General features: G+C 38.2%; 1 protein-coding gene across 3 annotated transcripts in view; it reads left to right on the top strand.

Annotated features, from left to right (window-relative positions):
* OGDHL (oxoglutarate dehydrogenase L) overlaps positions 1-14,443 on the top strand; it is a 50,484-nt gene that overhangs the window by 20,705 nt on the left and 15,336 nt on the right. For all 3 annotated transcript variants that reach the window (XM_066554219.1, XM_066554220.1, XM_066554221.1), the window contains exons 7-16: positions 2,371-2,517; positions 3,108-3,198; positions 3,705-3,884; positions 4,247-4,375; positions 4,747-4,926; positions 5,186-5,338; positions 6,681-6,783; positions 7,393-7,521; positions 9,522-9,672; positions 11,688-11,815. In XM_066554219.1, coding sequence (XP_066410316.1) covers positions 2,371-2,517; positions 3,108-3,198; positions 3,705-3,884; positions 4,247-4,375; positions 4,747-4,926; positions 5,186-5,338; positions 6,681-6,783; positions 7,393-7,521; positions 9,522-9,672; positions 11,688-11,815 — 1,391 coding nt within the window. The remainder of the gene's footprint in view (positions 1-2,370; positions 2,518-3,107; positions 3,199-3,704; positions 3,885-4,246; positions 4,376-4,746; positions 4,927-5,185; positions 5,339-6,680; positions 6,784-7,392; positions 7,522-9,521; positions 9,673-11,687; positions 11,816-14,443) is intronic.

Genomic DNA, 14,443 nt, shown 5'->3' with positions numbered 1-14,443 from the left:
ACTAGCAATATACATTTGTGTTAAAGAAAATAAGTGTCAGAACAATGTTGGTGTGTGATTTCAAGTGCTTTCTGCCCTTTTCATTTTAAGATGTGCCAAAATATGTTGTGCTGTTGTTGCATGACCTGGCAGCAGCAGTTTTAGTATCTACAATAAAAGAAAGCACATTTGGAAATAGCTTATTGACTGCTCCCATTGTGGCTATCTGTGTGGAAATACTGTGATCCCAGAGAATGAATTATCCTCTTACCCCTGGAACAAGGCTTCTCAGACACAAGATTTATTTCAGTCCCTACAATCTAAAACAGTGTGTATGTCCTTTGTTAAACACAAGAGTCAGAGATCTGTAAAGGCACACTTTTTGGTTAAGATTCTATGTTCAAAGATCTAAAAATGAAGTGCTCATTGGAGGTGTTAAAAGATACTTTTGCCAGGTCTTTTGTTTGCCAGTGTTATAATGTCTCATTAAAAGTTTCGTTTAAATAGAAATAAAAATGACACTTCCTGTTCAAGTGAGTATTACACTTGAGTCAGTTTGTTTAACAAGTGCTCAGTATGAGCCATCTCCATTTATAGTAAGAATTTGTGCTTTTATTCCTGCCTAAGCTGTGGAAAGATCTGGGGTTTCTAGTGGCATGAAGGAGCCTAATGTTCATCTTGGCATCTTTGGCAGTTCATCTGCCAAATTAACTGTCTGCTGAACAGGGAAGAAAAAGGTTTTACAAAAATTCCTATCCAGCTATCTTTAGAGTGCTTTTTATTTTATTGTTTGAAAATTACCTAGGAAAAAAAGGTCTGGTTTTGTGGAAAATTGGTTGTCCTCTTGAGATTTGTGGCTTTGTAAAGCAGGTTTTCATTGTTTTGCTCAAGACTGTTTTTAAAAATGTTCATTCCAAGAACTACAGAGTTCAGGTACTTGAAACTGAATTTTAAAGTTGGATTTCTCATCCCTTGTGGTTTTCACTGATAGATTATTGAACAAAAGGTCATTTTAAACTCCTCCTTATGTAAAATACTCATTGTATATTTCTGAGCTACTTTGTAATGCCTTAGTAAACATGTTAGACCCTGGTGTGGAGCCTGATCTGGGCTTTGGTCAGGGTCAAACATTTCCAGATTAATCCCTTAGAAGAGCAGTCAGCTTTCACCAGGTGTTTTCCTCACTGGGTACTGAATGCATGCAGTGGCAGAGGCTGGGGCTCTGTGACCCCCAGTGGCATGTGGGGGACAAGAAAGGTGTAACTGTGAAATTCTGTGGCTCTGCACACTTAGTGGCCCTTTGCCTCATGTAATGAACTTGCTGCTTGTCCGGTACTGGCTGAGCTTGCTGCTGCAAATAGGAAGAAGTCTGTGTGCACTGCTTTCCTTTGCCCTGTGGGACCTGCTGTTCACATGGCACACTGCTTTCCCTTTGTATGGAAACTGGCATAGCCCCCCAGACTTTGCTCAGGAATTCTGGCAGAATGGCTCAGCTGAGGGTCTGGTTTGTTGCTTAGATGGCTGGATTGATTGCAAGGTATTGATGGGTGAGCTAGGAGAGATTTTGGCAACAATTCATATCACTGCCTTTAGGACTTCAGTCTAAAGAGGAAAATGTCAGGATTCTAAGTGAGGAATAAGCTGAGTATTAATGGACTGTGGCAGTGTTGTGAGGTGAGGCACTGCACAGATGATGTAACCAATACAGTTACTTTAATGAAGACGTATTTTCTTTGCCTTTCCTATCTCCAAGCTTTTCAATAAATAATCCTTTCAGTGTTTGTTAAAAGGTACTTTTTAACCACTTACATTGCCTCTGGCTCAAATGCATTAAAGAATGAAAGAGCTTAGAGCTGTCAGGGATTGACATCATTCTACTGCTGAAGCTGGGGCAAGGATACCAGTGTCCTGCTTCTTGGCCCATTCTTAAGTGTTACATCACACAGTCTGAGGAACCTTGCTGTTGAGTGACACCTATGGAATAGATGTGTTTTCTACTCTGTTTTGTCACAAGTATTAGAAAATACGGGTTCTCTATTTTTTTCAATTCATAGAAGAGACTTCTGTCACTCTGCCTTCTCAGTGGTCAGATTTGTGTACATGAGAACAGAGTTTAACTTGGGAAGTGACTTTTTTCTGAGGTAGGGACCCCTAATTGTTTCCAAGTCCTAGTAAATAGTTTTCAGATGGGGGAGAAAGAAGACTGAATTCTCTCCTGTGTTTCCCTCCCCATGTGTGACTGAATTCCAGGGGTGTATAACTTGTATTCACAGATATTTTAAAACAGTTTAATGTAACTTCATTTGCTGTAAGATGGTAAACGATTTATATTTGCTACATTGCCTTAGTGCAAATAATTTGTCTTGGTTTTTTTGTTTCTTTTTGGCAAAGATTTGAAGACTTCCTTGCTCGCAAGTGGTCTTCTGAAAAGAGATTTGGTTTGGAAGGATGTGAAGTAATGATTCCTGCACTTAAGACCATCATTGATAAATCCAGTGAAATGGGAATTGAATATGTTATAATGGGAATGCCTCATAGGTAATGCCAATGGAAACACCCCAACAAATGGGCTTACTGTGTTGGGACAAGTTTTGGGTTCTAGAAATTTAATTAAAAGTTGATATTAGGGAATCTGAGGTAGGAAGAATCAGTCATAACAAGTAATGGGAACACAGAACTGTAGCAAATGCCTGTGAGTAAGAGGCTACACGCTTCAAAAGTAAATGACAGAGAAACTCTCCTCAGTGTACTTTGAAGCTGCGAGCAAATGTGGCAGCAGCCATGGTATCTCTGCCATTGCATAGAGTCTCTAGAACTGGGAAAGCTTGTGAGGTAGTTTGGAACTTACTTTTGCAGTCTGCCTTAAGTAATTTATAATGTGATTATTTGAAGACTGCTAGATAGCTACAAAATTCACTTGGATAACGAGGTGTTCTAAAATATCTGAGGGAATGCCTTGGAGGAACTTTGTAATGGGAAGAAGGGTTGAATCAAGGGTTTCAGGCTCAAAAGTTTGAAGAGAATGTTTGCAAATTTCTGACAGGGTGGTTTGCAGATTTTGTAAGTTTTATGCTGTTGACTCTGTTAGTACTATGTTTGAGACATAACTGTGTTTGGAATTTTCTTAGAGGTCGGCTGAATGTGTTGGCTAATGTCATCCGAAAAGAGCTGGAGCAGATCTTCTGTCAGTTTGATCCCAAACTTGAAGCAGCTGATGAGGTAAGATGCTTCTTCATTAGATTTGTATGGAGAGGTCAACATTCAAGATGGTTTTCAGTTGTTTTGGTCATGGTTACTATGAAAACAGCATTATCAGCTGCAATGCCCTCTTTTCTAGTTTGAAGAACATGATTTGGTGAAATTTCTTTACAAACTTAAAAATTATATTATACTTCTAGCATGAAGAAGGTCTCTCAGGAGTGACTGTAGATAAATAAGTTCCATTTGACAGAGTTCATAACCTTTAAGCATCTCTTTTTGATGTATATGAATGAACAAAGTATTAATATGCTGTAAATATTTATCTAATGTTGGATGACAATAGTAAGATAATAGAATTGGAATAGTGTCCCAGTTTGAAATTATGGTATCAAACCCGTGGTGCACACTGATGTTCAGGTAACCAGATGCAGTTTTCAGGCTGAAGCACAAATTTTAGGCCTAGTGACTCAGATGGAGCAGGTCTGAATGACATTCCTGAATTGTGATTACTTCTTTCTTGTTAGGGATCTGGGGATGTAAAATATCACCTGGGAATGTACCATGAGAGGATCAACCGAAAAACAAACAAGAAAATTACTCTGTCCCTCATGGCTAACCCTTCTCACTTGGAAGCAGTTGATCCTGTTGTGCAAGGCAAAACAAAAGCTGAACAGTTTTATCGAGGAGATACAGCAGGGAAAAAGGTAAAGATTGTTTAATATAGTAACTTTTAATGGTGGTTTTTCATGGTATTTCCAATAAAAATAGTTTGCCAGTAATTTCATATCACTGAATCTTCCACTTTTCCTCCTTCAAAAGGGATATGTCACCTGTTGAACTAGGTAAGATTCCTGACATGAGACCCCAAGGGTAACTTTGGGAAGTAGGCTTAAAGCTTTATTTCCTTTGCATGCTGAGAAAAGGCAGCAGAATGCTGAGAAATGTATGACTTATTAAAAAATTGTTGTTTTATTTTATAAGCATTACAAAAATATGGAGCCAAGAAATCCTGCTGAGAAGCTCAGTTTTCCTTTCTAATATATGTGTGTACAATTCTCCCTCTTAGGTTATGTCCATATTATTACATGGGGATGCTGCCTTTGCAGGACAAGGAGTGGTTTATGAGACATTTCATCTTAGTGACCTCCCATCCTACACCACAAATGGCACTATCCACGTTGTGGTCAACAACCAGGTAACAAGTGCAGCCTTTTGCAATCAACTTTTCTGCTGAATATTTGCCCATCTATCTCTTTTTATTGTTTGTTATTAACTGGGCTCCTTTCCCCCTCTGGATATTAGAATGGTTGAGATGTTTCTGAAAATGATCCTAGTATCTAGCAGCTCTTGAGTGGAGAATATTTTATGACCTGTGTGCATTCCATTCAATTTGTAGTACTTAATTGGATTAGGTTTGCTTTGGTTTTTAAGGGAGCAAAAAGAAGCTAGCTAGCCAAAATGAAAAGCTGATACTGCTGCTGTGTGAATGGCTATTACATGCAAACTTCAAAAGAGAGTAGAGGGAGGTGGCCAAAGTCTTTTAATGGAAGTTTTTGGAATTTTTAGATTGGTTTCACCACAGACCCCCGTATGGCCCGTTCATCTCCATACCCCACAGACGTTGCTCGCGTGGTCAATGCTCCCATTTTCCACGTGAATGCTGATGACCCTGAGGCAGTGATGTACGTGTGCAGCGTAGCTGCAGAGTGGAGAAACACCTTCAACAAGGATGTGGTTGTTGACTTGGTAAGTCTTGGTTTTCTCTACTTTTCATTCTGTGCATTATGTACTACTCTTTATTTTTTTTGTGGCTTAGAAGGTCAAGAAACATATTTGATTTTAAAGGCCTTTAGTTTCCTCATTTAAAAAAAACAAACAGGCCAACAAAAAGCCATGAATGTTTTTTATACAATAAACCTCTTAAAATCTCTGTAAAATGATGAAATGGAAATCTATTCCATTTTACATTTTTCCTTCTCAACAGAAGCAATCTTTCCCTTTGTAGGTTTGTTACCGTAGAAGAGGGCACAATGAAATGGATGAGCCCATGTTCACCCAGCCTCTGATGTACAAGCAGATCCATAAGCAGGTGCCAGTGCTGAAGAAATATGCTGACAAACTGATTGCAGATGGGACTGTCACACTGCAGGAGTTTGAGGTACATGCCAGCAGAGTTAGAGGGAATCTAAGGAGTTGAAAGGAGAAAGACCCAACAGTCACTGTATGCTGCCTGCTTGAAAACTTCCTTACTGTGATATGTCTTTACCCTTTGCCAATTTGTGATTCAATTTGGCTTGGATTTTTGTGTAAAATACTATTGTAACAAAAGGACTGGAAGTGCTCTGAAGTAATTAAAATATATTGCTCATAAAAAATTGCTTCAGTTCTGAGGGGAGAAGGTGATTAAATGAGAGCATTGGAAAATAGAAGCATTTGTCAGCTGTTCTTTATCTCTAGAACCTTGATTCAGCAGCAAGACAGTATTTGAGCACTGCTGTTGATAGCTTCATATTGATAACCTTGGCAGGCTTCTGTCCAGCAATAATGAAATAGAATCAATTTAATCTTTTAGTTTACTTGCAAGAATTCAACCAAGTTCAGAGACCATTTGAAGTATTCCAGAACGGTGAAGTGTAGAGTCTGGTATCTGTGTTAAACTGGTTAGGTCTTTATGTTAATTTTTTTGAGAATGGATGTTTAGAGTGCAGATGAAACCTTTTGAAGAGCCTTGAAACATTCAAGGACCTTCTGAGAAGGTGTAGTGATGTGATATTGCAGATCCAGAAAATAAGCAGTTTGTGTAGTTGCATTCTGTAAGAAGCATCACAGCTCATGCTGAAGTAGCTTTTCTGAATCATTTATTGAAAGAGCGTGCCAGTAGAGGCACCATGGAGTTTGGTGACTGGATCTAGGATCCTGGGTGGATGTTTGGCTGCACAGACTGAGCTCAACATTGCTGTTAATTCCTTTAAAGATTAGCTAATAACTTCAGTGTCATTCTGGGTTGAAACACAGGTATGGCAGAGGTGTTCTGCCTCTGTGGAATATGGCATTCTCTGTTGCCCTTCAGAGGTGTGGCCAGCAGGTTCTTTGCTAGGCTCTCCCAGACAGACTAATTTTTTGGAAACTTCCAAAATTTAGTGGCTTCTGTAGCCCAGGAGTGTGAGAGCAGGATGATTTTGATCTTAGAAGTATGACTGTAAATTATATTTAGTATTTCACTTGTTGTCTCATTCAAGAGCAATGCTTGCAGCTTCAGCTCTTGGTACACTCCTCTGTAACACCTGTCCAATGAAATTATTTATTTAGAGTAATGTGTGTAAGCATGTTTCTAGAAGGCAGTTTGATCCTAGACAAAGTTAATTTTATTTATTTGTATTATTGGAACTAAATTTTCTCATGGAGTTAAATAGCTGGTTTTGTCATGCTGAATGACAGGTGTCATCTGTAAGATATGAGGGAGTTATGTTTATCCATTTTAAAACCTTTTTGTTCCACAGGAAGAAATTGCAAAGTATGACAGAATATGTGAAGAAGCATATACTAGATCTAAGGATAAGAAGATCCTTCATATCAAGCACTGGCTGGATTCACCTTGGCCTGGTAAGGAGTGTCCCTTCACTTATTGTAGTGTTACACAAATGTGCTTTTATTTTGAGTCCAGAATCTAGGATTTAAATAGATTTTATCAGACAACATTCCTTTAAAATGGAATATGTGACCTTTGATTTGCCCCTGTTAATAGTAAATATAGCATTCTGCCAGATCCACTTGAAATAAATGCTTTTGTTACAAAATGTGCAAAGTAAGCTGTGACTTTGAAAAAGCCATTTTCCAGTTTAGCAGAGAAGAGGTTTTCCTGTACTGTTAACTGTCTGGACTGTCAGGAAGAAGGAGTATGTCTCATGTTATTTATTCATTTATTTATTTTTATTTGAGGGATTGAGGTGCCATATGCCTTTTATTGGCAGCCTCTGCCTACATAGCTGGACTTCACAGGGAGTGAAAGCAGAAACAAAATAGATCATTGTGTGTCTATAAGATCAGCTTCTGTTGTCATGCAGACAATCAAAATTATTGGTTCCCAGCAAAAGGGAAAGAACTAGGCTTAGTCTGCTGCTTAGCATGTCCCTTGAGTTGTTGAATAAATTACAGGCAATGTCCATATCTCCTAAGCAGTCCTTGGACATGTCACCAATGTTGTCCTTGCAGGCTTCTTTAACGCGGACGGGGAGCCCAAGAGCATGTCCTGTCCCCCGACCGGCATCTCGGAGGAGCTGCTGACTCACATCGGCAACGTCGCCAGCTCAGTGCCAGTGGAAGACTTCAAAATACACTCAGGTCAGCTGAAGGCTCTGTGTCTCCTCCTAGCTTTGTGTCCTGCTCCAGTTTTGTATTTTTGCACAGAAGTTATTCTTGGGCCATTTCTCCAAGAGGAAAATGCCTGTGACTTTTTTTACTTTGACTCTTCCACTCCATGGGTGAGGAGAATGTGACATTTAAGTTCCTGCTGCTTGTTCTCAGCATAATATTCTTTCAGTATCACACCACTTTTGTTTCATACCTCATTAAAATAGATTTTCCTCTAAGGAAGGTAGAAGTCTCTTTGCAACCTTAAGTTAATAACTCCTTTCATTCTCCAAGTCCTTGCTTTTTCCCCCCAAAAGTCTTAGCTTTTGTTCTGAAAAGATTCAGTCCTCACTTTGGCATCTATTACAGTAAGTGCCTGTGTCACTGGGGAGCCCCAACACTGTGTCAAAGTTCTGAGATAGTTTTATTTTATGGACATTTTGAAATCTAGCAATTATTGGGAACAATAACCTGCTCATTCTATGGAGAAACATGGAGACTCTTTGTTTAGGAATCTTTTTTCTTTTGTTGACTTGTAGTATACATACTAAGGGTAAGGAATAAAGAGATTTTTTTCTCTTTAAAATCTTTAAACAGAGAAGGCTAATCCTCTCTGGAGTCATCCATCAAAGAATAAGGTTTGTCTTTTGTAAATATTCTATGTGTTTCTGTTCCTTTGGGAAATGAAACACAAGTAATGATGGTGGGGCATTCCCAGTTATTAATTACAGGCTTGTTGAGCAGATACAATTAATGGATAAATTTAACTCTTATACACATTTGTGCACTTCATTGTGACACTGATAAATTAAAAATTGTAGTTGCCCAATAAAATTTAGTATTAGACATTCTATTTAGAAGGTAAATTGGTCTCTTGTTAGTAAGTTGATTAGCCATTGACACTAGGGAACACTTGCTGGTATATAGGTAGATTTATGATTCAAAACAATTATGGTATGCTAGGTTCTTTATGCAGTTTAAAAGGCTGTGAGAGAGAATTTGTGGAGAAACAGAAAGGAAGAGAAACAGAAATTTTATGTACTTTGTCCTTTCACTAGAATGAAAATGCTTATTATCATACAGTCTTGCAAAAAAAAAAAAAGGAAGATTATTTTTTAAATCAAATGTTTAGTATATTCTAAATGCAAAACTTTCAAGATTTTTTTTTTACTTAAAATGAAGCAATTTCAATAAGCGTTTTATGTGGAAAGAAAGAGGGGTGTTTTTCTGTAAAATTGTGGAAAGAAAGGAAAAGGAAATATGGGAAAATAACATGTGGGACAGCTTACCAAAATCATCAGTGTGAAAATAAGATGCTGTCAATTGCCAGTGAATACAGGTGACTTGTGGCCTCAAAGCTGGAAGCACCTGTGAGCAGCTGTCGAGTTTTGTTGCCTTTGAAAGTGACAGTGTGACAGTGTTGTAACTTGTGTTTTGGCTCATGAGGTCATAAAATCTTCACTGAAAAGTCAGCCATTGGTTGCCAACTGAAAATCCATTGGCAGCTGCTACAGTTTTTCTATTTATATGATATTCATAGTATTGATCAGTCCAGCCTGTTTCACTGTATAACATCGCCAGAAGTGCAATAAGACAAATGGCAAGAAAAAATGAGGAAAGGAAGGAAGACAAACATTCAGAAACCAAATTGCTATTTTCAGTCTCTTATAAAACAGTGCTTGGTGTTAGAGATGTGAAAATAAATCTTAAGGAAGAAGAAATTCACCATGGGTCTTTTTAATTGTCCTCAGTAGTTTCTGACACAGTCAACGTTACTTCTTCAAACAGAAGGTATGAACATTACACAACTGTTTGCTTGGGAAGCAAGTTGTTTTATTTTCCCAGCAGTTCAGTTCTAGAAAAACAGTTTGTAGACCTGATTTGGTAACTGTGCTTAGTCTAGGCAATGATGAAGGAGAATGGTGAATGCAATGTGAACAGAGAATTTCTCTGCAATAGATCCATTCATTTTGATCTTTGTTCTGATGCAGGACTCTCTCGGATTCTGAAAGCCCGCGCAGAGATGACGCAGAACAGGCTTGTTGACTGGGCCTTAGCAGAGTACATGGCCTTTGGCTCTGTCCTCAAAGAAGGGATCCACGTCCGACTGAGTGGGCAGGATGTGGAGAGAGGTACTTTCAGGTCAGTACTGAGATAACTGTTAAATGGTGTTAAAACTCTTGAAGTTCCACACTTAAAGAAACAACTTGGCATTTGTTCAAAAAATAAGGTCTTCTCCAGGGAGGGGGAAGTTGGGGCTCTTTCTTCAGCATTAATCTGAATGCTATAGGTTCTTGCAGTCAATAATAATCAAATTCCTATGTATCTGTAAGCAGCATTTTAAAGTATAATATTTAAGCCAGAACAAGCATTTTTAGACCCTTTCTACTTTCTCTTGCTGCAAAGCAGAAATGGTATCTTTCGCCCTGCTTTCTAACAAGAAATGCAGTTGCATTCCATCTAATTGCTGGGAAGTAAGAGAGGATACTTGCTGCAACAGATCCTGAGTCTCTTAAATTCCAATGGTGGCTGCTTGGGGCTTGTGTACCCTGTGAACAAACATGTTGCCAGTTGGTGAGGCTTTTAAAGTGAAATAAGGTCCTTTCTACTGAGACTTTTAATGCCTATGGGGCATGTATGAAGGCAGGTCTCATCACTTGGTAAAATATGTACAGTTTGCTGCCTTACCTGGTTCTCTGTAGAGTAAGATGTTAATGATGTATTTAATTGAAACCTTTTGAAGTGATGCCAATTCCTGGGGTGAATGCTGCACTGTGCTTCATTGTGAATGCTTGCAGAAGAGAGAAATAAATTTTGGTGCCTGTCTTCTCTGGTATAGCATTGGCTAGAGTGTGGGAAGAACTGAATATACTGTGTTACCATAATAAAACAACATGATGGGGTGCTTTCACTATTTTGGAACTTCTAAAGTGATGTCTAGAAAATACTTCTTTCTTTCAATATTCCATGTGATGTCTACTTTTCTTCCTGTTTCAGTCCTCAACACTATCAATACATAGAAGCTAGATAAAGCTGCTGACAGAAGCACCTTCTCTTGGAGACAAACTCTTGAGGAAGGAGGGAAGGGGGTTGTCAGGAAATCTGACAATTGCATATGTGCAAATTGTATGTCTGTATATTTCTGGCTGGCCATTTATGCTCATCTTAATCACCTTTTTCTAGGGAAACACAAAACTTTGTACTCAAGAAGCTTAACAGCCAGGTCTTCTGTCATTGGCTTAATGACAAAATCAAAATTACAGTGGCAAAAATTATTTCTGCCAAACAGCTGCCTGGTGTGTGAATTTCCCCCTTTTTCCCTACTTCCATCCCTGTGCTGCTCTTGAAGGGTTCAGTCTTTTTCTGGCTTTACATTGTTGAGTTCTAGATGCATTTCAGAGCTCTTTTGCTAGCATTCATTATAGCAAAGGGAAGTGCAAAAAGATTCAGACTTCAGTGTTGGCAGCTCTACAATACACAGTATTGTTAGCAGTACAATAACTGGCCTGATGTTAGTGGTTGTAAAGCTGGACATATTGCTGTGATTCTCTCAGTCTGCTCAGAGAGTTAATGGATTGCAGTAATTACTTCAGTCATCTCTGTTTTGGTAGTATTCCTTGGTGCCCTATTCTAATGCTGAGTAATGATGTTCTAGAGAACAGTAAATGGTGCATGTGAGTGGAAATAGCAGGAAGGAGGATACAGCTCCTTCAAGTTTCAGTGCTGAAATGACATTTTTTTTCCAAAGACAAACAACAATTATTTCAAGAGAAATATTAGAATTTGTGAGGAAGGCAGAAGGAAATGTTTTTAATAACAATTTTGTTCCTTTGAATTTCTTTAATAATTCTATAATATAGCAACAACTTTCCCATCCTTTTGTCTTTCTCCCATTTCTACTAGTGATGAGTTATTTTCTGTGAGTGCTTGAGAAGCCTGGATCATCAGTGAAAGTCCTTACAGTGCAACAATTGTATTTAGACATGTGATTGCATTTCCATGGCTTCAACCAGACCGGGGTGTTGTGTGTAGCAGAGATAACCATGGTGCTTGCTTGCTTTCCAGGCCACAATTCTGCTGCTTTAGCTTTGAAAATAGCTCTGTTAAAGCCCAGAATGATTCTTGGCTAATAAATCTCTTTCAACATCTCTTTGCAGCCATCGTCACCATGTGCTTCATGATCAAGAAGTTGACAAGAGAATTTGTGTTCCTATGAATCACCTGTGGGAGCAGCAGGCCCCCTACACCGTGTGCAACAGCTCCCTCTCCGAGTACGGGGTCTTGGGTACGTCTCCATCTGCCTGGGGTTTATTGAGGCTGCTGGACAGCAAGCACTGCTCAGCAAGGAAAAGAATGTGGGGGGAAAAAAGCTGTGAAATGGTCATGTATGAAACAGGTATCAGGTATTTCCTCTCAGGTTCTGGCATCCTTTAAACAAGCATCTCCACATTTTACAGTTTTGGGATTCAGTTAAAAGCGTCCATCTGCTATTGTTGATCTTAGCAGTGCTGGAATGTGCACCTGATGCTTTCTTAAGAGGAACTGACAAGAAAACCAGAGACACTTTGTCATAGACGTATAAAAAAATCCATCCTGGCCTTATCTGAACTGCTATTCTGAATGTGCTATTTCAAGCAAACAAATTCTTTTTAGTGATAGCATTAATCATAGTGAATTATTTTACCTTCAGCCACAGAGAATGGATAACCTTACTCTGACATGATGAGGGTGGCAAGAGGAATGTGGAGTACAAAACAAATACATCTAATAATTTATCAAAAGTGTTACTGATTCTATGGATAATAAAATATCGTGCGAAGGAAAAACTTGAAACATTGTAGTAGATAAAGGTGGTAGTTGATAGCTGCTTGTTTCAAAGTTCAGAAATATTTGGTTACTTAGTCATTTTTGCAATGCTACATATTGCCCATTGCTAATAGTATTAAAATTAAAGTGGTATAGAACTGTACAGTTGGAGCATGGGCTGAAGACCAGATTTTTAGGTATTTTTGCTAACTCTGTGGCAGAATTGGTGTGAATAGAATCAGGTATTTTGTATTGCTAACATGCAATGGTGAACTCTAAATAGGAGAGTACAAGGAAAGAAGTGTATAAATGGGAGAAAAAAAATTGGCATAGATAAAATTCAAGAACTTAATTTCAGAGAATGATTGTTTCCAATTTCCTGTTGTTTCTCCGTGTGTTCTGGGATTTCTTAATTTGAGCCTGTTTACAGTGTTGCTACAAAACTTGTGGGTAAGTGGGTCATAGGTTTCTGGATTAGTTTTTTTTTTTTTTATATTCCAAAAGAAGTGACAAATGTCTGGATATGGTTGAAATCTGATTTTGTTTAAAAAATAACACCTCAATAGGAAGCCTAGTGTTGCTATGGTATGAAGGCAATTCTTTAAAGAACTAACCAAGTGGGCTCTCTCTCTTTCTCGATCTCGTCCTTCTTGCTATTGCCCTTCCACCTTACCCAGCAAAAGATAGGTGAAAGTTGATTTAATAAAATTCATTGAATACAAGCAATAGGGTAAAATAGGGTCTTGTTTGTATGCTGAAAACAAGAATACCATTTCTGCGCACTTCTGCTTCAGCAGATGAGACGACAGGTTCTCCAAAACTAATAATATTGATACTTCTAATTTTCAAGAACTTTAAATCTCTTATGTTCGAGATGCTTTCTAGCAGAAAAGGAGATTAAATTTGTACAAATAGTTGATAAGTGATGTGGCTTTTTGTGTGTTTGTTGGGTTAGGTTTTTTTAAACTAAAAATGCCATGTTCTGTGTTGAAGTGATTTTATAATGAAGTTTTCTCTCTCTTGCTGGCTTTTATTTATTGACCTTTCCCAACATGTTTACTCTTGAGTATTGCCTCCATGGAGAGACAGTTTTGGGATAAGCAGCAGTGTGTGAACATGTCTCTTCTAGTTAAGGCTCTGAGTCAAAGAAGAGCTATCAGAATTTATATTTATTTGGCTGGCAACATCTCTGGTCTCTTTTTTAATACATGGAGGAATAAGTGAAGGCTTGCAGTTCATGGAATTGGTTCTTCAGGAGAACCAAAACCCCTGAACACTTTATTTTCTCTAACTGCTGTTTCCACTATCTAATTCTATTAAAAGAAGCAGTTTAGAATTAGCACACTGAAGTGTTTGGTGGCTGTAGGGAGAGTTGTGAGATAATATAAAGGGGGAAAAATGGTGAAAAAGTGTTAGGAATTTATTTATGACTGTGTTAACATGCAGCATCTCAGAAGCATTTCCTTAGTTTCTGTGAGGGAGAGCTAAATAAAAATGGATTAAACAGCTCAGCATGATATAAATACAGATTATTTCCTTGGCAGGTATATAAGGCAAGAGCTGGTATCTGTTCAGAGCTGTGAGTTTTGCATCAAGTTATAGTCGAGGTATTTAGGAACACCTAGGGAGCCACTGCTTCATTAATATGATACTCTGGCAGGACTGATTTCACTTAGAAAGAAAACAAAGTCACTCTTGTTCAGCTATAGTTCAGACAACTGCTTAAGTTTTGCCTACAGGAAACTCTGGAGTGGGTGTAAGCTGAGCATTAAATCAGAGTACTTAACAATCTCTGATAATTTAGAGTATTTAACAACCTCTGATAATTTTGTTTGACATCCTATGTCTACTACTTTTAGTTATACCCAGATTATTATAATTTAGTTGTGCATCCACTTGCCTTGCTCATTTTTCCCTTATACTGAAACTGAATGTCTGGAAGTGTAAGTGACAGCTGTGAGAAGTCATTTAAGCAAAAGATGTTTGTCTGAACTTATTTGCTGATTAGGATAGAGGAGAAAAACAAAAGTAACTTACAGATGCTCTATTCTAGCTTTTCAACATTTTTTTAATACTTGAAAGGATTTCCTGTCTTTCTTTACAGCCC

The sequence above is a fragment of the Molothrus aeneus genome, chromosome 8, assembly GCF_037042795.1.
Source record: "Molothrus aeneus isolate 106 chromosome 8, BPBGC_Maene_1.0, whole genome shotgun sequence".
Lineage (NCBI taxonomy): Eukaryota > Metazoa > Chordata > Aves > Passeriformes > Icteridae > Molothrus > Molothrus aeneus.
Note: the sequence above shows the minus strand (reverse complement) of the source record. Positions and strands in the feature narration are given on the sequence as shown.